The sequence below is a fragment of the Pygoscelis adeliae genome, unplaced genomic scaffold (genome assembly GCF_000699105.1).
Source record: "Pygoscelis adeliae isolate BGI_AS28 unplaced genomic scaffold, ASM69910v1 Scaffold38, whole genome shotgun sequence".
NCBI lineage: Eukaryota > Metazoa > Chordata > Aves > Sphenisciformes > Spheniscidae > Pygoscelis > Pygoscelis adeliae.
In genome coordinates this window covers 8,694,711-8,721,738 of record NW_008825614.1, presented here as the reverse complement: position 1 = coordinate 8,721,738, position 27,028 = coordinate 8,694,711, and the positions used below count along the sequence as shown (strand labels likewise).

The 27,028-nt window shown below is 39.1% G+C and overlaps 1 protein-coding gene across 1 annotated transcript in view; it reads right to left on the bottom strand.

The window, feature by feature from the left end:
• Positions 1 to 27,028, bottom strand: part of MICAL3 (microtubule associated monooxygenase, calponin and LIM domain containing 3) — a 114,523-nt gene that overhangs the window by 74,631 nt on the left and 12,864 nt on the right. Inside the window, 16 exon segments of the mRNA XM_009332877.1 lie at positions 658 to 844; positions 1,498 to 1,605; positions 4,268 to 4,375; positions 6,859 to 6,963; positions 8,837 to 8,893; positions 11,111 to 11,206; positions 16,588 to 16,680; positions 17,794 to 17,967; positions 19,325 to 19,387; positions 19,862 to 19,974; positions 20,887 to 21,083; positions 22,365 to 22,512; positions 23,667 to 23,760; positions 24,267 to 24,393; positions 25,566 to 25,681; positions 26,278 to 26,535. Of these exon segments, the coding sequence (XP_009331152.1) occupies positions 658 to 844; positions 1,498 to 1,605; positions 4,268 to 4,375; positions 6,859 to 6,963; positions 8,837 to 8,893; positions 11,111 to 11,206; positions 16,588 to 16,680; positions 17,794 to 17,967; positions 19,325 to 19,387; positions 19,862 to 19,974; positions 20,887 to 21,083; positions 22,365 to 22,512; positions 23,667 to 23,760; positions 24,267 to 24,393; positions 25,566 to 25,681; positions 26,278 to 26,535 (2,044 nt within the window).

The following is a 27,028-nucleotide window of genomic DNA, read 5'->3' as shown; positions in this document are numbered from 1 at the left end:
TGTAGTCATATTCCTTCCTCCTCAGTCTATCAGGTACGGAAAACAAGAGTCATTACTGAATCTTCAGTAACTACTTCAACACCACTTTCTCTATATATAAACACTGACTTACCTGTAATCAACTTCGATGCTCCATTTTTTGCTATATAAACAGAACTTAGTTTGTAATGAGCTATTATCATAGTCCCTGATTATAAAGTTCCTATTTTAGTACATCTAAAATAAACATACAGAGTTGGACAGTTGTGATGTCTTCAAGAAGTAAAAGCCAACTGCATTTGTCTCCAACATGTTATTTTCTCTTAAGTGATATTAAACACTAAGGAGTTTCCTCATTGGACAGTACTGAAATAAGAGTAAAGGGTCTAGCATTCAAACTCAGGCTCCAAACCCTTTTAAAGCCCCCAACTACTATTTGTTTCTTTGCATTCTAGCAGCTGTTATGTTAAATTAATTCCTAAGAGCTCAGTTATTTTGCTGTCAGCATGACCTGGCCACAGGAAATCCGTATAGTTTCAACAGTTTGAGAGATGGTGTCTTTGGGACGAAAGTTACTCTAACTCGCCAAATAATTTTTAAGCAAAGAAAGAGCTGAAATCACTAGACAGACTTCCAGGACAGTTAAGAGAATTCTGACAAAAAGGTAATTTCTCTTACCATCTTCAATATCATAGGCGTAAGATGACAAGCGCAGAGTTGTCGCACAGTATTCACACTTGAAGCAACTGCGGTGGAAGAACTTGCCTTCAGCACTCAGCCTTTCCATCACATAGACTCGCTTGCGGCAGAAGTAACAAACATCACTGCCTCCCAGGTTTTGGGGGAACTCCTTTTTGAGCGAGCCCTAGACAGAAATAGGCATGGCTAAATTTGAGTGTGTCCAGCCTCACCAAGATTGCACGGTCATATTTTCTCTTCATTTATGCGGATATAGGAGCATCTGGATGCTGCAGTTCTTGGACACAATTCACAGTTTTAACCAGGACACCAGAAATTAATCATATTGTTCAGGGAAGAAGGTCCTAGGATGCCATGCCTACATATGTCAGGAGTAAAATAAGCTCTGGGTGGAGGAGTGGACACCAGTAGTATTAATGATGACCTTGAAATAAATGACTAAAGGAGGCATATGATGGAAAGCCAAAACCATTAGAAATCCCTCAAACAGCAATTCTTAGACCTAACATTACCAAAATCAGTATCTCCTCCAGAAAACAGTAACGCAGAAGTAGCCCCAGTGGATCAAACACATCTTCATAAATATGACAAGCAGTTTCTCAACTGTTTATGCACAATCCTTGGACGCTGAGATTAGATTAAAACATTTTGCAAGGAAAACGAGGACAAGAGTGAGGGTGGATGGAGAAAGGGAAATGAAGTCTTTCACAAAGCTATGACAGATTCCATCAGAGGTAGTAACAACTGGACACTCACAATACTTCAGATCTACAGTACATCTAATCACAAACACGCATCACCTTCTGTACATCGTCTTACCAGTTCCTTCTTGTCTAGAAGGGTTTTGGGTTGCTCTTTCCTTTGAAGCTGATTGGCTATCTGCTCAGCCAATGAGCTCACTCCGCCTGTGTACATCTTTATATACTTCTACCAGATGGATGGAATAAAACAATAGTGAAGTGAGAAAAGGGAAAAAAAAAATCAAATTAAAAAAATGACTAAAATGATAACGGGTTAGGTGGTGAAAAGGTGCAGAGAGGTCAAATCATGCCAAGACAGTGGACAATATGAAGTGACAAGTAGTAACAGCAAAGCTAGTGTCATCAGAAATCACCAGACAGTCCAGGATCAACTGTAACAATGGAAAAGAAGGCTTGCATTTTGCATTCTCTTAAGTGCTCTAGAAATACTATGATGATGAAGAAAGCAGCTCTTATTTTCACTTGTGGGGTATTTTGCACCTGGAAACCTGAGCATGGACACTTCTCAAAGACGAGGCCAAATATAGGTTAAGATTTTAGGTTCCAGGTAAAATTGGCATCAGAAACAAAGATCTTTTAGAATACATGTCACATAGCCTAATGCAACATGCTGATCACAACAGCATATTTACACACTTAGCAACTGGGAAGAATTCATTTACAGAGCATTCATAGAGCAGGGAGAAATCCTTAACTAAGGAACTTACAGTGATTCGAAAATATGAATTCTTCCAATGCTAAAAATACATAGAGGTTTATATGAAAAAGATGCAAGAGCCTCATCCAACACATTAAAGCCATACCTGCATACATCTGGAACATATACTTGTTCAACTGTGAATATGGCTTTATGACTAGGCTTTTCTCCATCATGGGTACTGACTGACTCCATAACTTTGGATATCTAAAAACCCTCCAGTATTCCGAGAAATCTAGGCAGGTTGGCTGTTACCTTAGATGGTACAAAATGAATGTTTGCAAGTCAGGTTCAGTCACTGCAGGAGCAGAGGAAGTGTTTTTCACAGGAAATACTTACAACCGTTGGCAATAATTACATCGTTAAGAAAATTATGTGGTTACATCCCTGTTAGCTCAATCACACTGCAAACACCATGTATTTCACTCAGAGCAGCAAGGAGCACACCAAGCAATTTTCCTTTTCCAGACTTAAGAAGCATTATGAATGTTTATAGCTGAAGTCTCCTCAGCAAATGAAGGATCTTCAGAGGGACAGTCCAGCTTCTGGCAAGTGTAAAATACCAAGGATAACAGTATTCTGAAGGAAAGGACTAAAGTTGTATCTCAAAACCCCCTTTACTCATATAGCAGAACTTGTTTGAAGCACACTAATTATTTCCCACAACTAATAAAATAGCATAAATTTCATACGTGTGGTTATTAGCCTTTTAGGAATGTTTAAGACCCTCACATGTTCAGACATGAGAACAGCAGGAAGCATCACAAAAACTGAAATTCACCACAGAATGGGTGGTACTTTGGGAAAAAAGATTTTGAAAATGGAGCGCTCAGCCGGAGATTACCGCTGCTATCACTAAGTCCTAATTCATTAAGCTCTGTGCCACTCTAGTAATGAGGGTTTATTTCTACCCAGAAAGAACTTCTACCTGTCTACTGATTCCACCCTAAAATGCAGAGCACTCACAGGATTTATATATGCAAGAAATTACACGTGATTTGTCTTTCAGCATTTTCCAGGTTCCATTCTTCCTCAGCTAATGTGTGCACAGTTGCCTTTCAATGTCATACATAATATCTTGTCAAGTATTACATTTAAAATGGTGCCCACTGGAAAAAATTTCTTCCTTTCATTCAACATTGATCTTTAACTGGCAACCATAATGATTTGGCCAAAAGCTTTCCATTTTCCACTAAAAGACCAGAAATCTTTGAGGCTTTTTAAGTTTTCTTAAAAAGATAGTTCAAGCTTTTCCATGGGAAAAATTTTCTTTTAGCTGAACCAGGTTTCCATTGAACAAGTTTTGATTTGAAACCTTCATCCAACCTTAACTGCAGATGCTTCAGGATCTTTAAATTTCTACCAGCACATATGAAGTTCCATGCTTAAAAAGTGATTATGCTAATCTTAACTCACAATACCTTGGACTATTTGGTGTGGGAAATTTAGTTGCTGAGTTTTTGATTCGGGGTTCTGTGTTTCTGATTTGTTTTGCTTTTTTCCTATACAGCACATCTGGCCTAATACTAGGTCTTATAAATGAAGCATTTTATCTTTCCTCCCGTGGGCAAAAGCCTTCAAGATATACAACGTTCTGCAACATTTTCAAGAGCAGGCAAAGAACCCACTCCAGCTTAGGTCAAATCAAGCTCCTGGTGTTTATGTATGACAACTGCAACTAGTTCAAATTCTCAGTGATTTTTCAGAAAGCCAAAGTACTTTTTATTTCACACTGTCCATTAAGCATATATGCACAAACACATTATGTAGTTTGGCCCAAGATCTCAACAAAAGCAGCAAGCCAAACAAGAAAGCTTTACTGCAAAGCCAGAAGGACTGTAAGTGCTCAGAAAAACTGATTTGAGAGTGAGATGTACCACAAGCTTTTCATTTACACCAGATGTTAAATATATTTAGTTTCAAACTGCTTTATGGCTGACAATAACCAAGCTATGCCACAGGTTGCCTCTGGTTCCTTCTCATTTGTGCATGAATATGCACAGACATTGCATTCTGCAGGTGAAGCATTGCAAGCCTAGCCATCTCTTGTGGTGCGTCCTTGGCTGGTGGGACTGGGGTGCAGCAAGCGAACACAGCTGAGTGCACCTTGCAATGCTCAGGCTAATGCTACCTGTCGAAGAGAGTCAGATGAAGGCGAAGAAGGGCGATTAGAAGAACGAAGGCTAAGGGAGAGCTCCCACTGGTCAACAAAGAATCGGCGAGACGGTTCAGTCTCAGGCTAAAAAATAAAATAAAAATCAAAACAATCATACATGGCTAAAGAGGGAAGAGAGGAGAAAATAAAAAAAAACTCAGGCCCTTCTGCCACCATCAAAAAAAATTTCTTAAAACACTCTTGTAGGAAAACTTGGAGAAAAATGTCCAGTGTATCTTCACTTCCTCCCTAGTGAGACAGAGTAAGTTATTCTTAATTTGCTCTTTATTAGTTTTAAGTTATTTAGGACCATTTGGAAGCAGTTACCTAGTTCCACAGATGTCCAACCTCCTGTAAGCCAACCAACTAAGCCACTGGCAAAGATCCCAAATCAATTTCCTGTGCTCCTCCTGTATCTCCCATTGTTCTGTATTACTAACTATACAAACCAAAAGCCTGCTCTCCTTGGGGATGGAAGAAAAAGAAATTAACTTGCATGCATTACCAATAATTAGCAGCAAATTTCCAACCTAAAATTTACTATAAGCAGATTGGAAACATCACACTAAAAAGAATGAAACAATAAAAAACAACCTGCTCTTCTCTTTCTTATCAAATTGCAAACAATAAATCCCAAACTGAGAATCTGCATCCTTCTGAAACTGGTTCCTCACAGGAGAACCCAAAAATTTGGTCTTCTAACATACCCCTCTCATTACCTCTATGGTTCATTATGCCTATCTCCCAAGAAATACTTCACATAAATAGGAAAAAAACAATAGCTGGAAGTATCAGACAAGTAGCGCTGGTAGGAACTGTGCATTCCTAGAAATTATAATCTGGAAAGAAAAATTATGCAAGTTTCAAATATGCGCCTGTCTTTTACAAGAAAATTATGTTTTCCATTATAAAAAGGAAAAATAAATGTCATGTAGCTGCATAACCCAAGAAAACAGCTATTTCTAGCCACTTAGAATGGCCTAGCCTCAAGATTAAATCTACTGGACAAAATGCAAAATAGCTTGGCTTTCACAATTTCCCCAATGTAAAGAAATGTAACTGTTTACTTTATACACAGATTTTCTGTACTTAAGATCATCAACATTTAATCAAATTTCTTTTCTGAAAATGTCTTTCTTTGCTAAGCTTTCTTTCTCTTACTACTCTATTTTTCTTGTTTTCTTCCCCTAAAATCCCACACCATAATCTATCATTGCCTGCAGTGTTCCAACATGTTTCCTCTCTGCCCTACCCAGTTTATCCTTTCCTCTACTTTGTGTTCTCCGTCTCCCCTGTATTTTCTCTCCTCCTTAATTCTGCACTATACAGAAATTAGACAGTTTCAGAAATAATGTCTGTCTTTGCATTGTAATGCTGTTAATCTTTTCCATCCTCAAAAGGAGCTTAAAAGTGCTAGAGAGCAATACAAAAGGTAGGAGCAAGATGTTTTGGTGTAGGTGTTCATTTCTGTATCATAATTTCAACTGAGTAAGGAAATGCACATGAGCACGCTGTCCTTGGATCATGCCCAAGATCTTCAGTTGTGCCACCCATTAACAGATGGATGTTAATATGTTTAAATTAGTCTTCTTACCCAGTCTTTCACGGCTGCTTCTGTGTCCCCAAATTCTATATCAAATCCAGCCAAAGGTTCACTCTTCCTTCCTCGAGAACAGCTTCACTGACTTTAATTATCAGCAAAGACAGCATCCCCAAAAGAACAGCAATGGAAAGTGACCTAAATGTTATAAATTTCCTTTTGATATGGCTTGGAAAAGTTATGCCCACCAGCAAAAGTTCTGGGACTGTTTACACTCCAGCCCAAGAAGAAAGCTTGATTTTGTATGGTTAACTCAAAACAATAAGTTATGAAAAAAATCACTTCTGTAGATGGTGTTTTCCAAAAGCACTCTCCAGTTTGCCAAATGCTGTTGAAGATAACTGAAAACAGAGATAGGGGCAAGCAACTAGAAACTAAGAAACCACTGTTCAAACTGGCATGCTCCCATATGCCAAAGTTGACACACTGGAGAGAAAATTAAGCACAAAACCAAACCAAAACAAAAGCGTACACTGGAATCAAAGAAAATCTGCACAAGCTGCCAACTCTACTGTTGGAAATAAGTATACAGGAAGTATGGACACAAAAGTAGTACTTCAGAGCCAGGAATCACGCTTGGAAAATGCGAATGTTCTTGCTTCCAAAACCAAGTAAAAGTTGTGAGCAACTGACTGGTAAATGACCACTGTGAGATGATTTGATCTGGAGTGCAGCTGGTTTTCAGCACGTACTCTGAAGCTTGGAGGCTCTTTTTCACCTTATTGTTTATATTGTGTTTTGAGAAACAGAAACATTGTCATTCATCAAACAAGGAGACAGTTAAGAACCTGGAAGTAGGATAAAAACACTACACAAAATAGACTTGACCGTGTCTTTTTAACCACATGACTGTACAGCAGTGGTCATCATATTTTGGTGAATTTTTCTATCCCTCTGACCCCAGATGTCACCGGTACTCAGAATCCCACACTGATCCAGGACACCAGATAGGCAGGGCTGTAGTCACCTGATGCCTCACTGCAGGTCTGGACTCCAGGAGGGCAGCCGGCTGACATGCCCTTTGCTCAACATTCTCAGGCACTTGGTCATCAGAAAATAAACGAAGAGATCTCTGTGAGATGAGGAAGGAGGGAGGAAGTAAACAAACCAGCAAAAAAAGCCCCAAAAGGAATAGACACCGAAATGCCAGACAAAATGTATAAAATTCACATGCAGAACAGTAAGAGGAGCTCCCATGTGAAGACTGTTTTTATTTCCAATAAATGGAAACTATTTATTTCCAATGTCTACTGTTCTAACGAAGTGCTAAGTTTTGACTCTCAAGGCCAAGAAAAAACAGTTGATTAGTCGTTATTCACAACTCTCCTACCTAGGACTGCTGCAGCCAAAACCAAACAAGCATGTGGCCTCTCTCGCTGGCACTACCATCCAAAAAAAAAAAAAAAAAAAAAGTGGCTTTATCATGCACAAAGGAGCTTATTTGCCAACTTATTTCACCATAGTTCTCAATTCTCAAGGATTTCCTTTACGTATCTAAACCTGCACATACTTGTGTTTCTCAGATTTTGTGCACAGTAACACTTTTTTTAGGGTAATGTACTCATGAAAAATGAGTTCGTCTCCACTGGTATATGAAAAGTGAATGCTGTACTTGCCAAAGAGAGGATGTTTAATGAGACTGGCTGGCTGAAACAAAGCACAGCAAAAATCAAACTATCACAGAAGTTGCCAGTTTTACTCCTGCAACTTCACTGCCCTACTTGTTCTTACTGCACTGCCATGTCAACACATCCCAGGCACAATATTTGACACCTCTGCTATTCTGGTCTTTCACATCAATCTTCTTAGAGTGTTGTGTGGTGTACTTAGTGATAGGGAAAAAAGACCTGGCTCGTGGCCTGCTGTACAGGACAGAGGTATCACCTGCAATATCACATAGCCTTCAGCTAATTTGTTTGTAGAGTTCAAAAGTAAATGGACCAGGAAATACAAACATTTGCATGAAGAAACCTCAGGCTTGATCTGTCAAGAATGCCAGTGTGCTGCTACATATTGCTAACTGTCCTCTAAAGCAGAACAGAAAATAGGGTTCACACCCAATTTTTGAGAAACACTTTTCCCATTCAGATGCATTAATACTACTCTCTACTTTCAGCTGCTTTCAGTTCCACCTACTCCTTCTTACTAGATCATTTTCACTAAAACTGGGGCCTATTATAAAGCTGTGGACTTCTGTGTCAGTGCAGACACACACTTATTCATTTTCTACTGCCTGTCAGAAAACATGCGGCCCACAAGAGTCTTTTGTTAGAAAACATTCTGAAGGTTGCAACAGTTTTATAGCTGGCTACCACTTATGACTTAATTCATTCAAAGCCTTTACTGAAATGTCAATTAATTTGTCAATATGAATTCAAATCAACCAATTCTTCTGAGTGCCTATCTTTTCTTTTCCCATGCTTCGGTATAATACTGAGCCGTTCAGCCAGACCGTTGAATATTTCATTGTTAAGAAGGCTTCAAAGTCTCTATGCTAAATAATGCCTCATCATTTTTACTTTTACTTTGGCCTGTAGGAGGCAGGATGAAATGCCAGTTGTTTAACCATCCAGAAAGCAAGCAGTGGAAACAATGCAACCACGTTCGCATGAATTAGCACAAAACATAACTCTTCTTGTTCTGCTACAGCCACAGCATACTTCAATAAAGAGGTGTAAGAGAAAAAGAAGAATGGGAAGAGCTTCAGTGCTAGATCTACAGCAAAATAAAAGCATATAGCAAACTGTTGATGAAGGCTTGTTATGCATTTATGTGGGTATCACACAGAAATAATCACTCCTAATTGACTCTTAGCGGTTCCAGCGTGTTAACAGCAGCATTAGGATAAGTGTGTTTCACTACCCAGTACATTTGTTCTCCGTATTACACACATCCACCACAGCCTTGTGTCATCAGCATCCATGCCATTTGTTCATGCTCTTTACCCTTTCCTGTCTGGGACTCTGCTCCCCGGGATAGTCGGCACCAGGTTCCCTGTTTCTCTGCAGGCAAAAATTATGAGCTTAATAACAACCACAGACCAACTTCCTAGTCAAAACACACTTCTTCATCTGATTGTTCTTACAATGCAGGCAGAAAAGAGACCATAATGATAGCAGAACAGTTTATTAAGAAGAATATTCTAAAACTGGCAATAATAACTTGGATCCTGTGGGGAAAATTTTAAAAAACTGTCCGTATATATCCATATTAGGTCAGTAAACCACAATATAGTACCACAATGCAATGAAATTAGTACGATAGAGATGGTAAGACACTCAACGTAACTCATACTGTGATGTTAGATCAAAGGAAGGAAATTGAAAGTTTAAAAGAAGTGGCAGAATGAATGCATTAGAAGCACAGAGGTACAGCTTTTAAAAGACATCAGTGTAACAAGGATATAGATCCATCTAACTCGCTGTGAGGCCTGGGCCAAGACAATTTCAGGAAAAGAAACCATTCCTAAGGAAGAAAAAATGTCTCCAAAAGCAGACCCCTCTCAATTGAGTCTAACAGATCAGTTCTGTAGCATGGGGGGTAAAAATTCTTCAGAGTTAAAAGGAAGAAGCCAATTTTTTTTTAATTATTATTTGTTTGAGCAAGAAGACATGCAAAAAAAAAAGTTTCCTACAGGACACAACGTAGAAAATGGTCAAAGTACACTTGGACCCAGCAGTAGTTGGCTCTCATGACTGAACTAGGCAACCAAAAAGACACAGGACAGACAAACACTTGGAGAAGCTAGGGAGGGAAAATACAGAGCTAAGGGGTCCTTAGTAACTGAAAGCCAGTTTCTCTATATGGAAAATGAATCCCATGCCATAGATTAAAAAGTAAAACTCAGCATTTAACTGCCTTAGTTTCTCTTTCTGTAAGCTTGGGGTAAACCCTTCTTCTCTCATAAAAATGTATCTGTCAAAATTTTCAAAGGATTTTGACAAGAGGAAGGCAGCTAGCTATCACATCATCTGATAATATTATACTCAATTCAGTTTAAATGTGGGGTTTGCTGATGAAAAGGGCCTTCACCACCCATTCTATCTAGATGTCCATTCCTGTATCCTTTCTTGCACCATGGTGTCCACAGTGTGCCAGAAAACTAACCACTTTTTTGTTAGTACAGTTTTAAATCAGATCAGTGAGCAGTCCTGACCTATCTTGCAGATGCAGACACCAGAGAGGCAGCGGAGAATGTGGGCTCCAGAGGCTGACAATAATTAGACCAGATTAAATATAACATGTAACAACACTCAGAAATCACAGTAATAAGGCAAGTCAAACTTTATGTCTAAGAAGTCTCATCCCCTCTGCTAAAAGGTAACATGCCTTTACAGAGTTTATAGGCATACAAGTGTACAGCAAAAAAAAAAAAAAAAATTTCCACCTATGGGGAAATTTCTTTGTACAATTCCTATTTAAAGTTACGGGAGGTCTATGGAACTGTGGCTGCCTTCTTATCACCTCAAGGTTAGTTCAGGATTGATCAGGGAGGAGTGGATTTTATTACTGCAGCAGAAAAATTAAACAAAAATTTTTAAAAGGTACAACTCAAAGCAGCACGACGACCATGTACAACAAGACACAAATATTAAAGGATTTCAGGTAATATTTAACTAGAAGGACAACAAACACGTGCACAAACATCTGGATGTACATTTATACACTCTGTTCAGAACAGCTCTCACTGCTCCAAATTCAAACTCAGACAGACTGAACACAAACTCTTCTGAGACAAAAGCTTGGGTGTGGGGGAAACAGAAAGACCACACTGGAAATGTGCAGACCACTACAACACTAAAAAAGCACTTCATACAAGTAATCCTGAAAGAGTTTCATGAATACAAGGGCAAATTTTCATTCACACTTGTTCAAATAAAGAGTGGAGATGGAGAAAAGTTGCGTTTTCTTTCCCTGCACTACTCCAAACATTTAATTTCTATTTTGCTGCAACTCAAAACTGGAAAAGGCTACTGTAATTACAAATTACCCTACAGTAACATCTCAGAGTCTCCAGTGCATCAGATAATCATCATAATCATACTTCTGGTGAGCTAACGCCAACCTGTGTTTCTAATCTATGAGGCTGAAGAAGCCCTATCATCATCTGAAAAAAGAAAACTGGTAATGCGTTTGTAAATGAGATATCCAGTAACTGATCTAGTCACTTGTACAAGCAGTAATGAAGAGAGAGGGACAGAGCATGCAGAGGGAATCACCTGCTGCCTGGGATACGGTGGAGAGGAAGGTGGAGTGGAAGAAGAGAGCATGATCACTTTTTTGGGGCAGGTCCGAGAACGTTCCTTATTCCTCAGCTTTTTTTAAAACAGAAAAAGAAAAAAAAAAATCATAATAATGGTAGAAAAGAGATAACATTACCATCGGCTTTGGTGAGACAGGCCAGAACATGTGAACTGAGGGACCGTGATCCTAAGCTCACACCTCTCACGAATTACCTAAAGCCACGTTTTATCTGAAGCTAAAAGACCGAAGTTTTTCGCCCATAGCCACACTATCACATGTCCATTTGACAGATACTTCCAGGGGCAACCAACATGTACTTATATCAATCATCAGTTGAGTTTCTGACTCAAGGTCTTACAATCAGCAAGAGGTACAACTTGGAACTTTGCATAGCACAGCTGGACTGCTCTCTTTGCTTCATGAAAAATTACTTATTGCTGTGCCTTGCAATGTTTAAAGATAGCCATCCTGTTGACCTAATTACTCTTGCTTGCAGTTCATTAGCAATACAACTCAAGCCACAGTATTGTGTTCTCAGCTTCAAATCCCTCCTCTTTAACTTACAGATACTAAACCACCTCAGGCCAAGCTAAACTGTACTCTGCCATTCTACTAGAACAGAAATACAGCTGTTTTATAGCTAAAATGTAGCCATATCTAATAGTCTGAATATTACACAATGCACGTACATGTCCTCATTTTAATATGCCAGGAAACATGCCTATTTCTGTACCTCCTTACTATGTACAGTCTTTTCTCCACCACTTCTTGATTATTAATGCATCTTCTGCCTGATTTTTCCTTTTCTTTTGAGTTCTCACCAGAGCATATCTGGAAATTGTTGCATTGCAAAAAAAATGCTGTGTATCCAAAGCCACTGTTAGATAGGCTCCAAAGAAACAGCATGCTGTTTAAAGGTATTACACATGTTCCTTACTGCCCTTACAGCTGAGCTGGCACTAACATCTGTTTGGGTGTTCTCTTCCCTTTCAGCATAAATAAATAAATAAATAAACAAACTCTTAATTCAAACAGATGCTACAAGCAGCTTAAACTAAAGCACATGACTTTGCACTGAAGTGGATGAGGAACATTTATATGCTGTTTCAAAAGGCTCGGCTGTGAAGTCACCAATTTCTAGCTGAAAGGTTGGTAACATTTTCAACCACTACAGCTGTTCATGGACTTTTGTCTGACCATGGCTGAGTTTGCATTTCAAATTTCAACATTTTCACAAATTTGTATATTTTTCCATGGCAGATCTCGGAATGTAACATTGTACAGATGTACGGAGTACATGTTCAGTCCTCCAGTAGGATGCATATCTGAGCATGCAAAGACAAAGATGGCTATAGGAAAGAGGAAAGCTATATCAACAGTTTTAAATAAGAAATTAAGAAAAACAATATTTGCAGAAATCATTGGTGTTATAAGTTCTCTTCTGTTAAGATTTCAGCTCCTGCCGACTGTGGTCATCTCAGTTAGTCATCGTGTATCTCCAAAAACCACAGTTCCAACAGAATTACTGAAAAGAGTTTGTACTGCTGCACCTTTACCACACTTCAGGAGACCATCTCAAAAGAACAAGCATCAGACCTCCAGAGGCAGAAAAGATTTGCACCAAAAGACATGTGACCTCCATCTTACAAGCATTTTAGCACACATCAGTGATTTAAGCTTATGTATTACACACATACCTTGTTGCTGTTAGGAGACCTATGAAACTATAGCAGAAAACTGCTGAAGGCCATAAGCTGAGAGTCTGGAAAGCCAGGACAAAATTCAGTTTAAAAGGCTCGTCTCCCATACCATACCCAGTCAGATCCTCTTCTGGACAGACCACATGGCTTATCAATGGCTTCATGATCCCTGATGAGATGCTCTTTCCCAAAGGCAGCCAAAATGGCTTGGAAAGCAATAGAACACACCATGGAAGATGTTTTTATACAAGTAGGCATTCATTTGAGGAGATTAACCACCACACCATGAAACACAATCCAGTTTTTTAGGAGATATTACCATCACATAAAAAATTACACACATTTGCACTGTGCACATACACTTAATATCTTCATGCATTACCAGCTGCTGCTGAGGTGCTCATAATAGCACGAACCCAATTTTGGCAACACAGACCAACATTCTCGAAGTGTAGCTCAATAAAGCAAACTTTGTAATCAATTTGAAGAGGAAAATGCAGGCCACACAGAATGCTGCATGCAGCAGATTGGTGAGGTTTTTAACCTGCTTGATCTTTTGAAGGTTTTCCCTTTCCAAGAGAGATAGCATTAAAGGTTTTGTGATGAAAGTAAAAACTGCTTCAGAACAGATTCTGCCAGGATTTCACTCTTTCTAGGAATCCTGTCTTAGCAAGCCACCCCTACCGCACCTGTACAGACACAGTCTGCCTTACAAACTCATTGAAACTGCTGGCCTCATAACTCGTGACTCCAGGGCAAAGCAAGATTCTAGACTTAAACTGATAAGCAAGTACAGCTAAGGAAGTCCATCTGGACAGACACTGGCAGGCAATAGCCCAAGGCAGATGTAAATTTTCCATCAAAACTGGGGGTCCAACCCAGACTACATCCTTTACAACTGCGTGGCTTCTCCCCTGCAATCACTCTTATGCTTTTGCAATATGCTTTTCTCTTCCATGCAGTTTCCAAGACACAGGACCAAACCTATCAAACACAAGATGCAAAACTTCCCTTCTCCCAAAGACCCCTGAGGACCTCAACTTCATTCTGCCTACTGGCAAGAACATTAGACAACTTGTGCTTTCCCTGAATAACACGTGACCACTTTGTCCCCTTAGGAACTGCTTTGTTCCTCTTCAAAGGACTCTTCAGTAGAAGGTATTTGCTATGCGATATATCTTACATGCAGTCACTGACAGAAGTTTCTGCTCATAAACTCTGACACCTGTGCCAAACAAGACAACCCTTTCCCATAGCTTCATGAACAGCTCTCTCCAGTAAATGTATGTCCTCCCTAAAAAGCTTGTCAGGAGCAATACTAATCTTTTACAGTATCTCCAGTAACATATACTGGTACCCCGCATCAACTCCACTCTTGGTAATCTGTGGCCCAGGAAATAGCTTTGTAGCTAGAGTGCCCAGTGTCACAGTAGGAAGCCATTTCAGTACTGTAGTAACACACAGCCTCACAGCTATCGGGTTCTGCATGCCTAAGCAACCAGAATTAGGAATCTCAGCTGCCAGCTGAAGCACTGCTTCAGCAACAACTTCCTGCAGGATAGATTTCTCTCCAAGCTTGACAAAGCTGGCTGCTTGGCTCAGTGGATGGCTTCCTGCCTCAGCTGATCTCTGATCAGTCGAGAGTAAATGGTTCTATATACTCCCATAGCTTTTGAATGAAGACAACTGGGACCGTACCAATTGTTTCTTTGATCATACTGTATCCTGCAGATTTTGCATCCTTGAGACCCAGTTTTATTCTTCTCCATTTCAACTGTCAGATGAAAAGCACTGCAAAATCCAGCATGAAACCTGGACCCAAGAACCAACCATCTTCTGTTGACGCAGTAAAGCCTACCAAGGAAAGATCATCTCCAGCTGTAATCTTGAGAGGGAAATCATTCACAGAAGGTAATCAATGTCAGTGTTGACTAAAACAATATAAGTCCTCTGAAAGTACAATTGTTACAGAAAGATGATTTTTCAAAGATCTGCCCTACATTGCTGCCTATATAGAGATGCTATCAATGTTGAGGGAGACCAGAAGGATTCCCCCCCCCCTTTTTTTTTTTTTAAAAAAGCATGTAGTGAAAGCAAAAACAAGAAAAAAAACCAACAAACTGCTCTCTGGTGAGGAGAAAATCCTCATCATAAAAGCAGGAAACAAAAGTTTGTCCTTTTTTGATCAGTTACAAAAGGACGACAATAAGAACTTCTGTGTTTCACTGTAAAGGCTTAATTATAAAGCCTTTGTAAAGTTTCAATAGCAGGTTCAAATACAATCTCAAGGCTGCAGGATGTGATCTTCTCCAAATGCTATAACACTAATGTTCATCCTTCTGAATTGGGATAAACTGGACTGCATTCGTTGTCCTGCTTTTTATTTGTGGGGTAACATAAGCAGTGCTCATCAACTGACTTAATATTGTACAGCCATATTATGCTCTTCTGCATCAGTTCTTTGGGTTCTCTCCCTTTACCTGGGATGTATTCTTAAAAAATGAAATCTGCCTTAATCATGGATGATGTGTATCCACCTGAAAGTGTTCATTAGCCTATAAAGAAGACTTTGATGACACAGAACATAGAAGAAAAAACACTGAGTCAAGAAACCTAAACATAATGTTGACATTTTTAAGACTCTCTTGACAGTCCTACTGACAACAATTCCCCTGGTTTAGGTCTTCCTTCCTGGAGAGAAATCTTCTAGATCATGGCACTGGTCATGACATGCAGCACTAATTGTGCTGAATGCCTTGAACATGAAGTTAACCATGAATCCATAAACATGCAGAACAGTGAATTTCCAAACTAGTGTCATCTTCTTCCTCTTGACTCCAAAGTATGCTCTGATTAAACTGCAACCAGAAAGAAGCAGATGTTTCTCCAAATTATGGCTGCCAGAAAAAGGTATCTCAGCACTCTCAGAAACATGAGGAGGCCATTTGCACAGGGAAACAGTGGAAGCAGAGGAAGTTAGTGAGATAAGTATCCCTATCTGCCTGAAAAGATTGTCTGTCACAAGCCTTGCTTTTGAAAGTGCACTGCTGAAAGAAAAACACCGGCAATGACACCGGGCCAAAACACACAAGAGAAAATAAAATTTGATACCTCTTTTTTCTGCTGTTGATCCCTATTCTGACCCCTCTGTGGCAGGAAACCTAAAATTTACTTAAGTCACAGTAATACAGGAATCTGCAATGCAATGAATGTGAGAAGTTGGCAAGGACAGCTACGTTTGTCATAGAGAAAAGGAAACCACAGTAAAGTCTCCTGTAACTGCAGAACACGTAAGATTTTCACATGTGAATAGCAAAACTGATAACCGATTTTACTATTTATACCAAAGGAAGAGTTTTAATATCATAGATGGCGTGACACCTTTAACCTCATTGGTTACAATGCTTACATTTTTTCAATTTTTTTCTAACAGAAAAATCTAGAAATACTCCAGATGATAAAATGTCTACACCAGGTTGCATCTGTAGGCAAGGTTTCTGCTAAAACATCCACTGAAACCCTGGGAACTTGAAACTAGCATAAGAGGGCAGGGAAAACTTGACTAAGTCCTTTTGAAACATTAAACCATGCATCATTACCAAAGGCAGATATTGATTTTATCCATTAAAAGTTAAATTATTTAAAATAATGGACTCGCAAAAGGTGCTAGAAAAGGACTGGTTTAAAAACAGGACATTGATAGCTGGCGTAGGGTGCAGGCAATGCATTGTATTCATTATCAGTTTCTTTACCTGTTTCCACTGGGGTATGGGAGCAAGACGGCCCTGCTCTCGTCTGCTGGATGGTTGGTTGTGAACACGCTCTTGATAAGGCAGGACAGGTTGCTGCATGCAGGTTGTAGGGAACGTGGGTTTGGACCAAGGAGGAAAGATAAAATAGTAAAGAAAACTCAAAGAAAGCCAAAGGAATGGGATACAGAATAAGACAGACAAACATTTAAGAAAAAAAAATAGGGTAGGGGAGAATTCATTTAGCAAGTAAAATATAAAAAGGGAAAAAATATCCAAAAACGGGAAACTACGTATGTTTTTGGACCTTCCCTTTATTTTCATTGTTCCTTCAAATCAGCCTGGTTATTCCAGCCAATACGTAGTGGCTGAGGAAACATTTGGTTGATAAAGAGTGGGATAAACATCACCGTTTTGAGATTATGTTATACTACTAACACTGGTGTGCAGTGTAGCATAGACATACTTGACCCAGCTTTAAAGTAGCTAGGTCAGGTCCCACTCACAATCTGGCCAAGGCAGCACAGAGCTTGGCACAAGCTATGAAGACAGATTATGCAGTAGAGCAAGAACTCAGGCACTTAAACCATACTGAGCCTTACACTGCTGACACCGCACTGCTAACAGTAACCTGAAGTGACTCAATCTAACTTCAAAGACAACTACCCTGCAGTTGCAGTAGTTCAGATACCATCCTGAACAGCCACCAGTCATCAGGAAGCCTCACTTGGGATGACATAAATATCCCGATTGCAAAGAAACTCCCAGGCATTTATCTGCTGCACTTAGACACACATAGAAAACTTAATCACAGTTCACAAGAACAAACAGATATAACCTGGCATGAAAAATTTCAAATCAGAAATTAAATGACAGTTCTTAAACATTAGAAATGGGATGTTCCTGGAAAGCTTTTCAAGAGCAATAGTAGTTATAAAAAAAAACCCAAATTGCTGGTAAGATGTTTTTGAAAGAGATTACGTAACATAATACGGGCAATAACAAGGAAATAGACTTTTATTAGCAAGTTCTTCTCTATCCCATACTCCTAACTTAAAATTTTTCTCTTTTGAGTAAGCTTCACTCTTCCCTAGGGGAGCCTTTGAAGTAGAAGAGCACCACTAGGATCCCATCTCAAGGAATGCATGTTATTATTCATTATTTTCCTCCATAATTCCAAAATAAAGGGTTTTATTATCCATCTCCTACCTGTCTTCGTAAGCTTGAGGACTGCACTGGTGCATTCTCCTCAAACTTGGCCAGTAGCTGGGTTGCCATAGACTTGACTTTGTTCTGATTCCCAATGGCAGCATCAATTCTCCTCTCTGTCAGGGCGCTCACCAGTGTGGGCCTTTCTTCTCTGTAGCTTCGCGGGATGTCCTCCTAACAATCAGCAATATCAAAATTTAACAAGATGCAACCAGATCACCTTTTCCTCTCTACCCTTTTGCTGTGATAGGTTTCTAACACGGTAGAAAATGAATCTATTCGTCTCCACTTGAAAGCTCACATTTTAATTTCCTTTGGCGTGTCATCAAAAGTTCTGTTAAACTTTACTTATCTTTTCAACCTTATTTGATACACTTACCTACCAAAGAGACCACAGTTGAAACACTCCCATGAATCCACTGACACAAAGAAAAGGCCTATCTTCAAACCTTCATTGACAACTCAAAGCACTAAATTTTAACTCACTTGTACCTTTTTGGCTATAAACACATTTCAAGTGAAGGACTGCCTCATGTGGCATACTAGAAAAGTATGCTTTCTGCACTAACCAAGGCTAAAGTTTAAATATGAATGAAAATTCTGACTATACTGCATGACTTTACTAAATGAAAGTTTTATTCTTGGTGTCTGTGCTGGTTTTGGCTGGGGTAGAGTTAATTTTGTTCATAGCAGCTAGTATGAGGCTATGTTTTAGATTTGTGCTGGAAACAGTGTTGATAATACAGGGATGTTTAAGTCGCTGCTGAGCAGTGCTGACACAGAGTCAAGGCCTTTTCTGCCTCTCACACCACTCCACCAGTGAGTAGGCTGGGGGTGCCCACCAGTGAGAAGTTGGGAGGGGACACAGCCGGGACAGCTGACCCCAACTGACCAAAGGGATATTCCACACCGTATGACGTCATGCTCAGCATATACAGCTGGGGGAAGAAGGAGGAAGAGGGGGATGTTCGGAGTGGTGGTGTTTGTCTTCCCAAGTAACCGTTACACGTGATGGAGCCCTGCTTTCCTGGAGATGGCTGAACACCTGCCTGCCGATGGGAAGTGGCGAATTAATTCCTTGTTTTGCTTTGCTTGCGTGTGCGGCTTTTTCTTTACTTATTAAACTGTCTTTATCTCAACCCACGAGTTTTCTCACTTTTACTCTTCTGATTCTCTCCCCCTTCCCACCAGACGGAGAGTGAGCAAGTGGCTGTGTGGTGCTTAATTGCCAGCTGGGGTTAAATCACGACAGCGTCCTCATCAAATCCAAGTAAATTGCAGTAAAAATAGAATATGAGGGAACTGCAACATTTCATTTGTTGTGTACTATTCTTTCACAAGCATCAGTAAAATATTTGCACTGTAGCTACGACAAAGCATAACCTCTGAAGAATAATTACTTTTTATCTAAAAAACCTAAAAATACCATATATAAACCCTGTCTGGATATAGAAAATGAAAGGACTGATGTGGGAACAAGTAACCTACCACATGTTTTCCTCCCTGACACCTTCCTTATTGTAATACTTACGTCCTCAGATTGGCTGGTTTTTCTCCTCTTTCCTGCACCATCCAGTTCCTTCTCTTTTTTGTCCTGAAAATGGAAGGAGGAGGGAAAAAAAAACCCAAAGATAAGGATTCTCATACCTTTCTGATCTGAGATAAACATCATCAGTGCACTTAAATAAGCTTTGCAACACAACTGATTAATTCTCTGGGCTCATTCTCCATTTGTTTAAGGGCATTTTTTCCCTTTAAACTGGACATTCCTCAACACCTTCAGCTAATTGGGAAATGAGCAACCCATTATGTTCCAATACAAAATATATCCCCAAATACTACCACAAGGCTAGGATTTTAAGACTGAAATATACCGCTAATTGAGAGTACATATTATGGATGTAATTCTGCAGTTATAAATGCCATGCATTGTCCCACGCCAAGACCTGATGAACACATGGTCTTGTAAACACACAGCAGATACATGCTTACACACACGTTTTTAGTACCACCTACTAGGACAGCAGCCTAACAGACACAAGTATTGTCAAGACTGTGGTATGGTTACCTTTGGAGTGCGTTTACGAGAGATGCTTTGTCCCAGTTTACTGAAAAAAGAGATGGGCGATTTGGTACTGGCAATTAGGGCAGCTTTTTCTTCTGAATTCAGGTCCAGACTATCTGTTAGCAAAAGCAGGTAGGACAAGGGAATACCAAGAAATTATTTCTGTGGTGCTGCTATTAAATACACAACTGAAGGACTCACTGATTTTTTTTTTTTAACATAACACTTTTTCTCAAATTCTCTGTATAAAATAATTGTAATGTCCAAAATTAATACCTTTCTCAGCTACTCTACTTTTTCATTTTGCCAAGATCAGTTCTTCTTTCAAGGTTTATAACCACCCAGAATAAATACTGTGTTTGTTTACTCTATTTACTTTCACATTTAAAGAGCATCATGATCATCCGTATTCTTAAGACGACTTCAGAGTTTTGGAACCTGATACACACTGTATTTTTAAAAGGCTATTAAACACAAATTTTTTTCCCACCAGAATGATAGATTTGAATTAAGATCATCAGTAATAAAGAAACAGCTATAACAACATTATTAATATTTAAAGGTAGGCCATATTGATTTGTGTTAGCCAATTACATCTTTCAGTTCTAATCAAAGATCTTTGATTGGTCTGAAGTCACTCTCATCGTTCACGGATGGTAAACAGATATAAAACTTGGCCAATGTTTTGAAATTACCTACTAAACTACTAGCAAGGCACCCCACATTAACCAAGACAGATGAACCCCTAATAATAGCAAGAAAGCAGAAAAGTAGTGCTGAAGTGAGTTTAGAGCTTTTGAGGACATTATTTTGAGAACATTATTTTGTATTAACTCCTTTTTTTTTTTTTTGCTCCTGATGCTGCTAACATGGTCTTTATCAGCACCAGTAAGTCATCAACTTTTGTAATGTAAAGTTAGCGAGTGACTAGTATGAGCTTATGCAGAAGAAGCACGAAGATAACTGAAGCACACACATTCATCCTGAAGCTCTCTTTAAATCTGAGAGACCTGCCCCAAACTCCTTACCGCTAGAGGGGATGGTGTCTTTGAACATCTCATAGAACTGTGTGAGGTACATCACCATCGACAGTTTATCTGGCTCTCCGACAGATGCCATTTCCTTTCCAGTCATAATGGGAGATATTCCAAACTCTTTTTCAGCGATGTCAAAGGCCAGCTGGTTATTCTTCTCCACATTGTGCTCATCCAAAGAATCAAAGTCTCTGCAAAGGGCAGAAAGACAGCATGCACTGAATCAAGTAGAAACCAGTCTTCTGAAAGAACTCGGGGATCCATCTCCTTTTTTTCCTCCAAAATCTCTTTAATGTATTTGCCAGCAACCTTTTTATATTGCAGAGTTGATGCTACTTAATTATGGTGAACTTTGGCTCAAACGTATTATTTTTTCATTTTTTGCTCCTCCTCCTCCAAACCCAGATTTTTCTTCTTAAAAACTTTATTATCCTCTGAAATATATCTTCACTCCTTCCTTTACTGGAAGACTGTACTGTTTTCCCCTACGTAAAATCTTTTCTGTGCTTGGAATTAAATTAAGTCTTCGCTTTTGTCCCCTTTTTTCTTGACTGATCCATATTTTAGTTCTGCTGGCTTTTTCCAAAACTTGTAGAACTATATAAAAACTATATAAAAAGCTATAGCTTGTAGAGAGTTATATAAACCATTTTTAAAACTATTTGAACTCTCCACAAGCTATATAGCTATTAAACAGAGTAGCTCAGGTTAACTCAAGTACACCAATAGAGAAGTAATTCAGTGCACATGGAAGGAAATAACCAAGTAATTTTTCAGCATGCTTTACACTGGATTATGTCTTTAAATACAGCTCTAGCATTTATTTTTTCTAATGTCCTTTTGGGAAATTGAAGCCATTTCAGATTTCAATTAAAGTACCAGAGTCTTTGCTCCTGTTACTTCTTCCAGCCTGTGTTTTCCCCTTGTAGAATCTGGGCACTGTTTTACCCAATATATCGTGTTAAGAGGACGCCTCTCATTCATCCAATCAGCATGTTAATGCACAAACAGTAGCAATGTCTCTATTTAGACTGTGGGTCACTACTTCTAAAAAGAGCAGCCTAAAAGTCTTTAAAAAGAGTTACTGTTAAACAGGAGATTTATAAAGGGCTGTGTAGAGATTTGTTCATGAGAAATTTAACCGAAGTTATGAACTATTCCTGACTAACTTCACAGAGAAAAGAGCTGTCAGTCAGTAATGGTTTCCAGTCAGTACCAATTTGAAGCTTAATTCTGTCAAATCATCCAGAAGGGAAAATGACAACACATTTATCTTCATATTCATCAAGCTATTACGACCTTCCACTCTGCTGGTGAATCACCATATGTTAGCTTCCATCAAGTTTAATTGAATTCATTTCAATCCGTTTCTCCATAAGTCACAAATGCATTGCCTCAGTCTCCATACTATTAGTTCCAAATATCACTAGTGTTCTGCTCTTCCCAGTTATTCAAAACAGCCAGTTACTCACATTAAGTCTGGACGGTATCTGTGGATAATGGAACACAAAGCTAGGCCACTTTTCCATGACATTGTGAGATCTGTCACATTTACACCAGCATATCCATCGGTCTGCCTCTGGCACCAACTGAGCAATTTACTAGAGCGAGCTACAGACTCTGTAATAAATCACATTTAAGTAGAAATGTACAATATCTCTCTCATGAATTCTAAAACCAACATAAAAACCATGAATCGACAAATAAAACCTTCATGTAAACAACAAGCTCCTTCTACAATGAGCAATACAGGACAGAAATTTTTTTTTTTTTTTAAAGACTATCTTATCTATTTTAGATCCAAGAAAGAATTTTAATTTGCTAAGAAGTAATTATCTAAGTTATAACTTGCCAGGCTTTTCACCCTAGCCCTTGTAAAAGAGCCCCAGGAATTATAAAACAGTCACAAAGGCTTGTTTTAAATATGATCAAAAGGATATACAGTAGCGCAAATGCTCTCTGAAGCCCAGATATACTATTTCTAATGGAAGAACTACAAATGTACTTCTGCAACTTCTTTTCTCCTGAGAGCTTTCCTTTAAAAGCACTGACCTTTTTTCACCTTGCCTTACTGCAAGATCTGACGAGATTACAGCCTAAAGGGACGTGGTTGCAGGCCAAAGAACAAATCAAAAGACTACATAGCTATTCAGCAGTGAAAGGGAGGCTTAGCAGCAAAGTGCCATTCTGAGAGTCCCCAAACACTATCCGAACATCCAAAGGCAAGGTGTGCAAAAGGAAAAGTTCAACATACCCCTCAGGCTACAGGACAAGTAGACAGATACTGAAATGCTTATCACAAGGCATCTAACTTCCAGAATAATGTAAGCAAAGTGAGGTTTCATTTAGTTAATCTAAGAAATGAGATTAAGTAAAGGAAAGCATGAACATGAAAGACTGCACAAGAAATACCTTCTGTTACGTTTGTAAGAACTCTTAGTTTACTGCTAGGGTGAATTCAGGCTAGGCTTCTGCACTCTAAGTAAGGAAATTGTTATAGGATAAAGGAGGTGAAAAAAATGCTTGCATAAGCAAATATGCTTGGAAAGATAACAGCATTATAAAGCAAGGGAAATGAGGCAAACAAAAATATATTTACATATTAATTGAAACTTGAAAAATTGGAAAATCAGACCATTGACAAAATAATTGCTGGATACTTTTTCTAAACCAAAAGAGACTGGTTAAGTAATACTTTAGAGCCTTGCTGCTCTATATCCTGTACTGATCCAGCTCCAGAATACTGAAAGGAATGGAGCAGTAGCAAAGCCTACCATTCCGAGTCAGCTTGGGTGTCCTGGAGTTCACAAAGTTCTCTATTTCCAGGTGAATGTCTTTCAAGTCTCCTGTATTATACAAGTGGCGTACCTAAAATGACAAAAAAAATTAAAAATTACCAACATGCCATGCACCCAAGATCCATACAGAAAGAGCAGGACAAGAAGGAGCCATCCCAAGGCACAGAAAGGAAGACAAGTACACTTATGTAGCAGAAATCTCAGTCCAAGAACCCCAGAACAACAAAGAACAGCTAGTCAGTGCTGAACAGTCTAGCTGACTGCTGCTGCTCAGTGGATACCAAATTGTAATGACAGACTGCTATACCAGATTATTACAAAGAAAATGTGCGCATGCCCACACACGCATAGGTTTCATGTATCATTACAGTAAGGTTAAAACTGTAAAAATCAAAAATTCCTAAACAGGAATTTGTTAAAGTACAGAGGTCTACTCTTGACTGATATATCTGCTTTTCACTGCTTCCACACTATACTGCCACACCAGGTCACTATCTGTTCCCAGAACATTAGCATAGCTTCATTAGAAAGACAATGCAGACTGCAAGCATTCAGAAGCACCATTTGTCCAGTTACCTGCTGTGGCCGCAAGAAGTTGACGTTGATATTGGGATACCGGGTGGCGGGATCAATGCTGTAATGGCTGAAGTTTTTACTCACATTCTCAGGGGTGGTCTGAGGCAGTAGCCTATAAATGCTTTCCCTTGGGAAAATAAAAGAAAGTTTTGGGGGTTGTTTTGTTTGTTTTAGGTTTTGTGGGTTGGTTTGTTTGAGGGGTTTTTTTGGGTTTGGTTTGTGGGGTTTTTTTTGTTTTTTTGTTTTTTTGAGATGCACACTACTAATACTGCTAAGTCAACCCTGGAGAGATAAACATTCAGATCAGAAATCTAATCACTTCAGACACTGAATAGCTAAGTTTCCCTATAAGTGTATTAAAATCTGCAATTTAATACAACTCCAGAAATAAAAAGGAGGGAAGAAAACAATACATTAAGCATAACTGAAAGGGTTCCCCAGTACAAGACAGACACTGAGGCACTGGAGCAACTCAGGAGGAGGGCCACCAAGGGGACTGGAGCACTTGCCCTGTGAGGAGAGGACAAGGGAACTGGGTTTGTTCAGCGTGCAGAAGAGAATGCTCAGGGAAGATCTTACTGCTGTCTGCAAATGTCTAATGGAAAGGCGATGGAAGTCTGGCTCCAACTGCAACATTATCTTCACCATTTTTTAAAAATTCATACAAATGGAACTTTAAATATCCATTGTGCCATTTATACAATTTTTAAAATTATACTACCATTCCTGATGATCAGAAGCTGTAGTTGCTTAAGTTTAAAACAGGTTCTATTAGACCTTGCTTTTACTTATTCTGTCTTTTAATTACCCAAGTTCTGATCTCTAAGATATCACCTTGAGTCACCAAAACAACACTCAGCCAAAAATGATAAAAACATCAAGAACTCAATACTCCAAAGAAACACAAGTCGTTGTTTGGCTTATATGAAACAAAGTGATCAATTTAGGAGAACGTGAAATAAAAGCAGGTCTTAGCTTCCTTAAAAGAAAAAAGTCAGGCTCACTTTCTCCATGTAGTATCAGAAAGTACCAAAAAAAGACTCTTCATCTAATCTGCTTTTAAAACTCGGACCAAGAACAGCTGCAACATTTCTTATTCCTCTATAAATATACTTCAGTTTATCAGCTCCTTAAGAAATTTCTTCTTCGACTGAATTATACCCACAAGCATCCTCTAAAAACAGTGAGAATTTGTATCTCCCATTCTGTCTATACATTTGTACTAGAAGAAACCGGAATGAATGATGAGACATTGGAGGATTAGATCAGAACTGAAAGTGTGTTCATTTTCTCTGTTACCTCTCTGCAAGAACTTCCAAAGGACTAGCTCCGAGTGACCAACTTCGTACCATCCAAGCAGAGTCCATTGCAGCCAAAAATCCCCTGGCTATTCCAGTTCCCATTGGCCAAAATGGCTAATATTATAGTTTACAAAAAAAAAGCAGAGAAAGGAAAAACATCAGTTAGGGAAAACTTTAAACAAATATCACAAATATATTCAGACGGTAATCTGTTGGGAAATTATAGCTCAGTAATTAGCTTAAAGCTCCACTCCCACTGGGCTAGAGGAAGCCAGATGTATGGTGAATTGCCCATGAGCTCCCCCAAAGCCACTGTTCCTCTATCTGCAACAACAATTCACAGCCCAGAGCGCCTTAATAGCTTCTTTTCAAGACTGTACTTTTTAACCAACTACAAAATGCTAATTATTAACAGGCCTACAGCAGGTTATATAGAGAGTCTAATTGTCCCAATAAGCAGGTGAAACAGACGTAACTTCAGAAAAAAATCTCTGCACACATTTTCTTAAGCAAGATCATCGCCATCCTAAATACTCTGTTTTCCCAACACTCCTACCCTTCCTTCAAACCTCCCAGTTTATTATATAATAAACAGCAGCTTTCCTTACAGTAACTATCTTATAGGCAGTGCATTATTTTGGCAATGGGTGCAACGGCTTGTGCTTATGCTTCAATTCACTGTTTACACATGACAAGTTTAAAACACAAACCTCTAAGAGACTGTCCCCAACCAGTGCCACAAGTAACTGGTGGCCATTCTGCTCTCGCACCAGGGCTGCGTTCTCTGATGCATACATGCATGTGAAGTCAAACATGGCCACATCTGGCTGACCATAGTGGTTGATGGCAAAGTCCAGTGATGGCAGCTGCTGATTAGTGGAGAAGTCAGCTGCTTCTCTGGCATAGTTTAGCAGAGCCTCCTGGTCCACATTCTCCCGTGAGAGTAATAACTCTGTGTCCGCATAATCCTGCCAAAAAGAGAAAATTAAAAGTGAAATAGCCAAATCCACTAGTTTATTTTAAGACTGGTATATACAATAGTTGGCATTAAAACTCCTACAAATCAACTGATACAGGTTTGCCCTCTAATTTCTTTCATTCTTATCTGTGTTTATGCTTCCAAGAGAAAAATCTGTAAATCTTTTACTGCAAACGGAAATCAGTCCTCCTAGCATTTCTGACTGTGAAAGAGCTAAGAAACTTCTGAGCATTTCTCTTCACACACTTCAGGCAAAAGGCACGAGACCCCAATCCTTATTTATTCATTTGTGGCCAAACTACTTTTAAATCAGCTTCTGTCAGAAGAAGATGCGTTTCCAATACTTTCTTCACTCCCTGCTGTTTCATTCCCATAAAATGAGGGAAGCTCAACTAATCTATCAAAGGTTCTTTAAGCATATTTTATCTTAACATGAAAGAAACCCCTAAATCTACAAAGGAATACAAATTTGGAGAGGACAT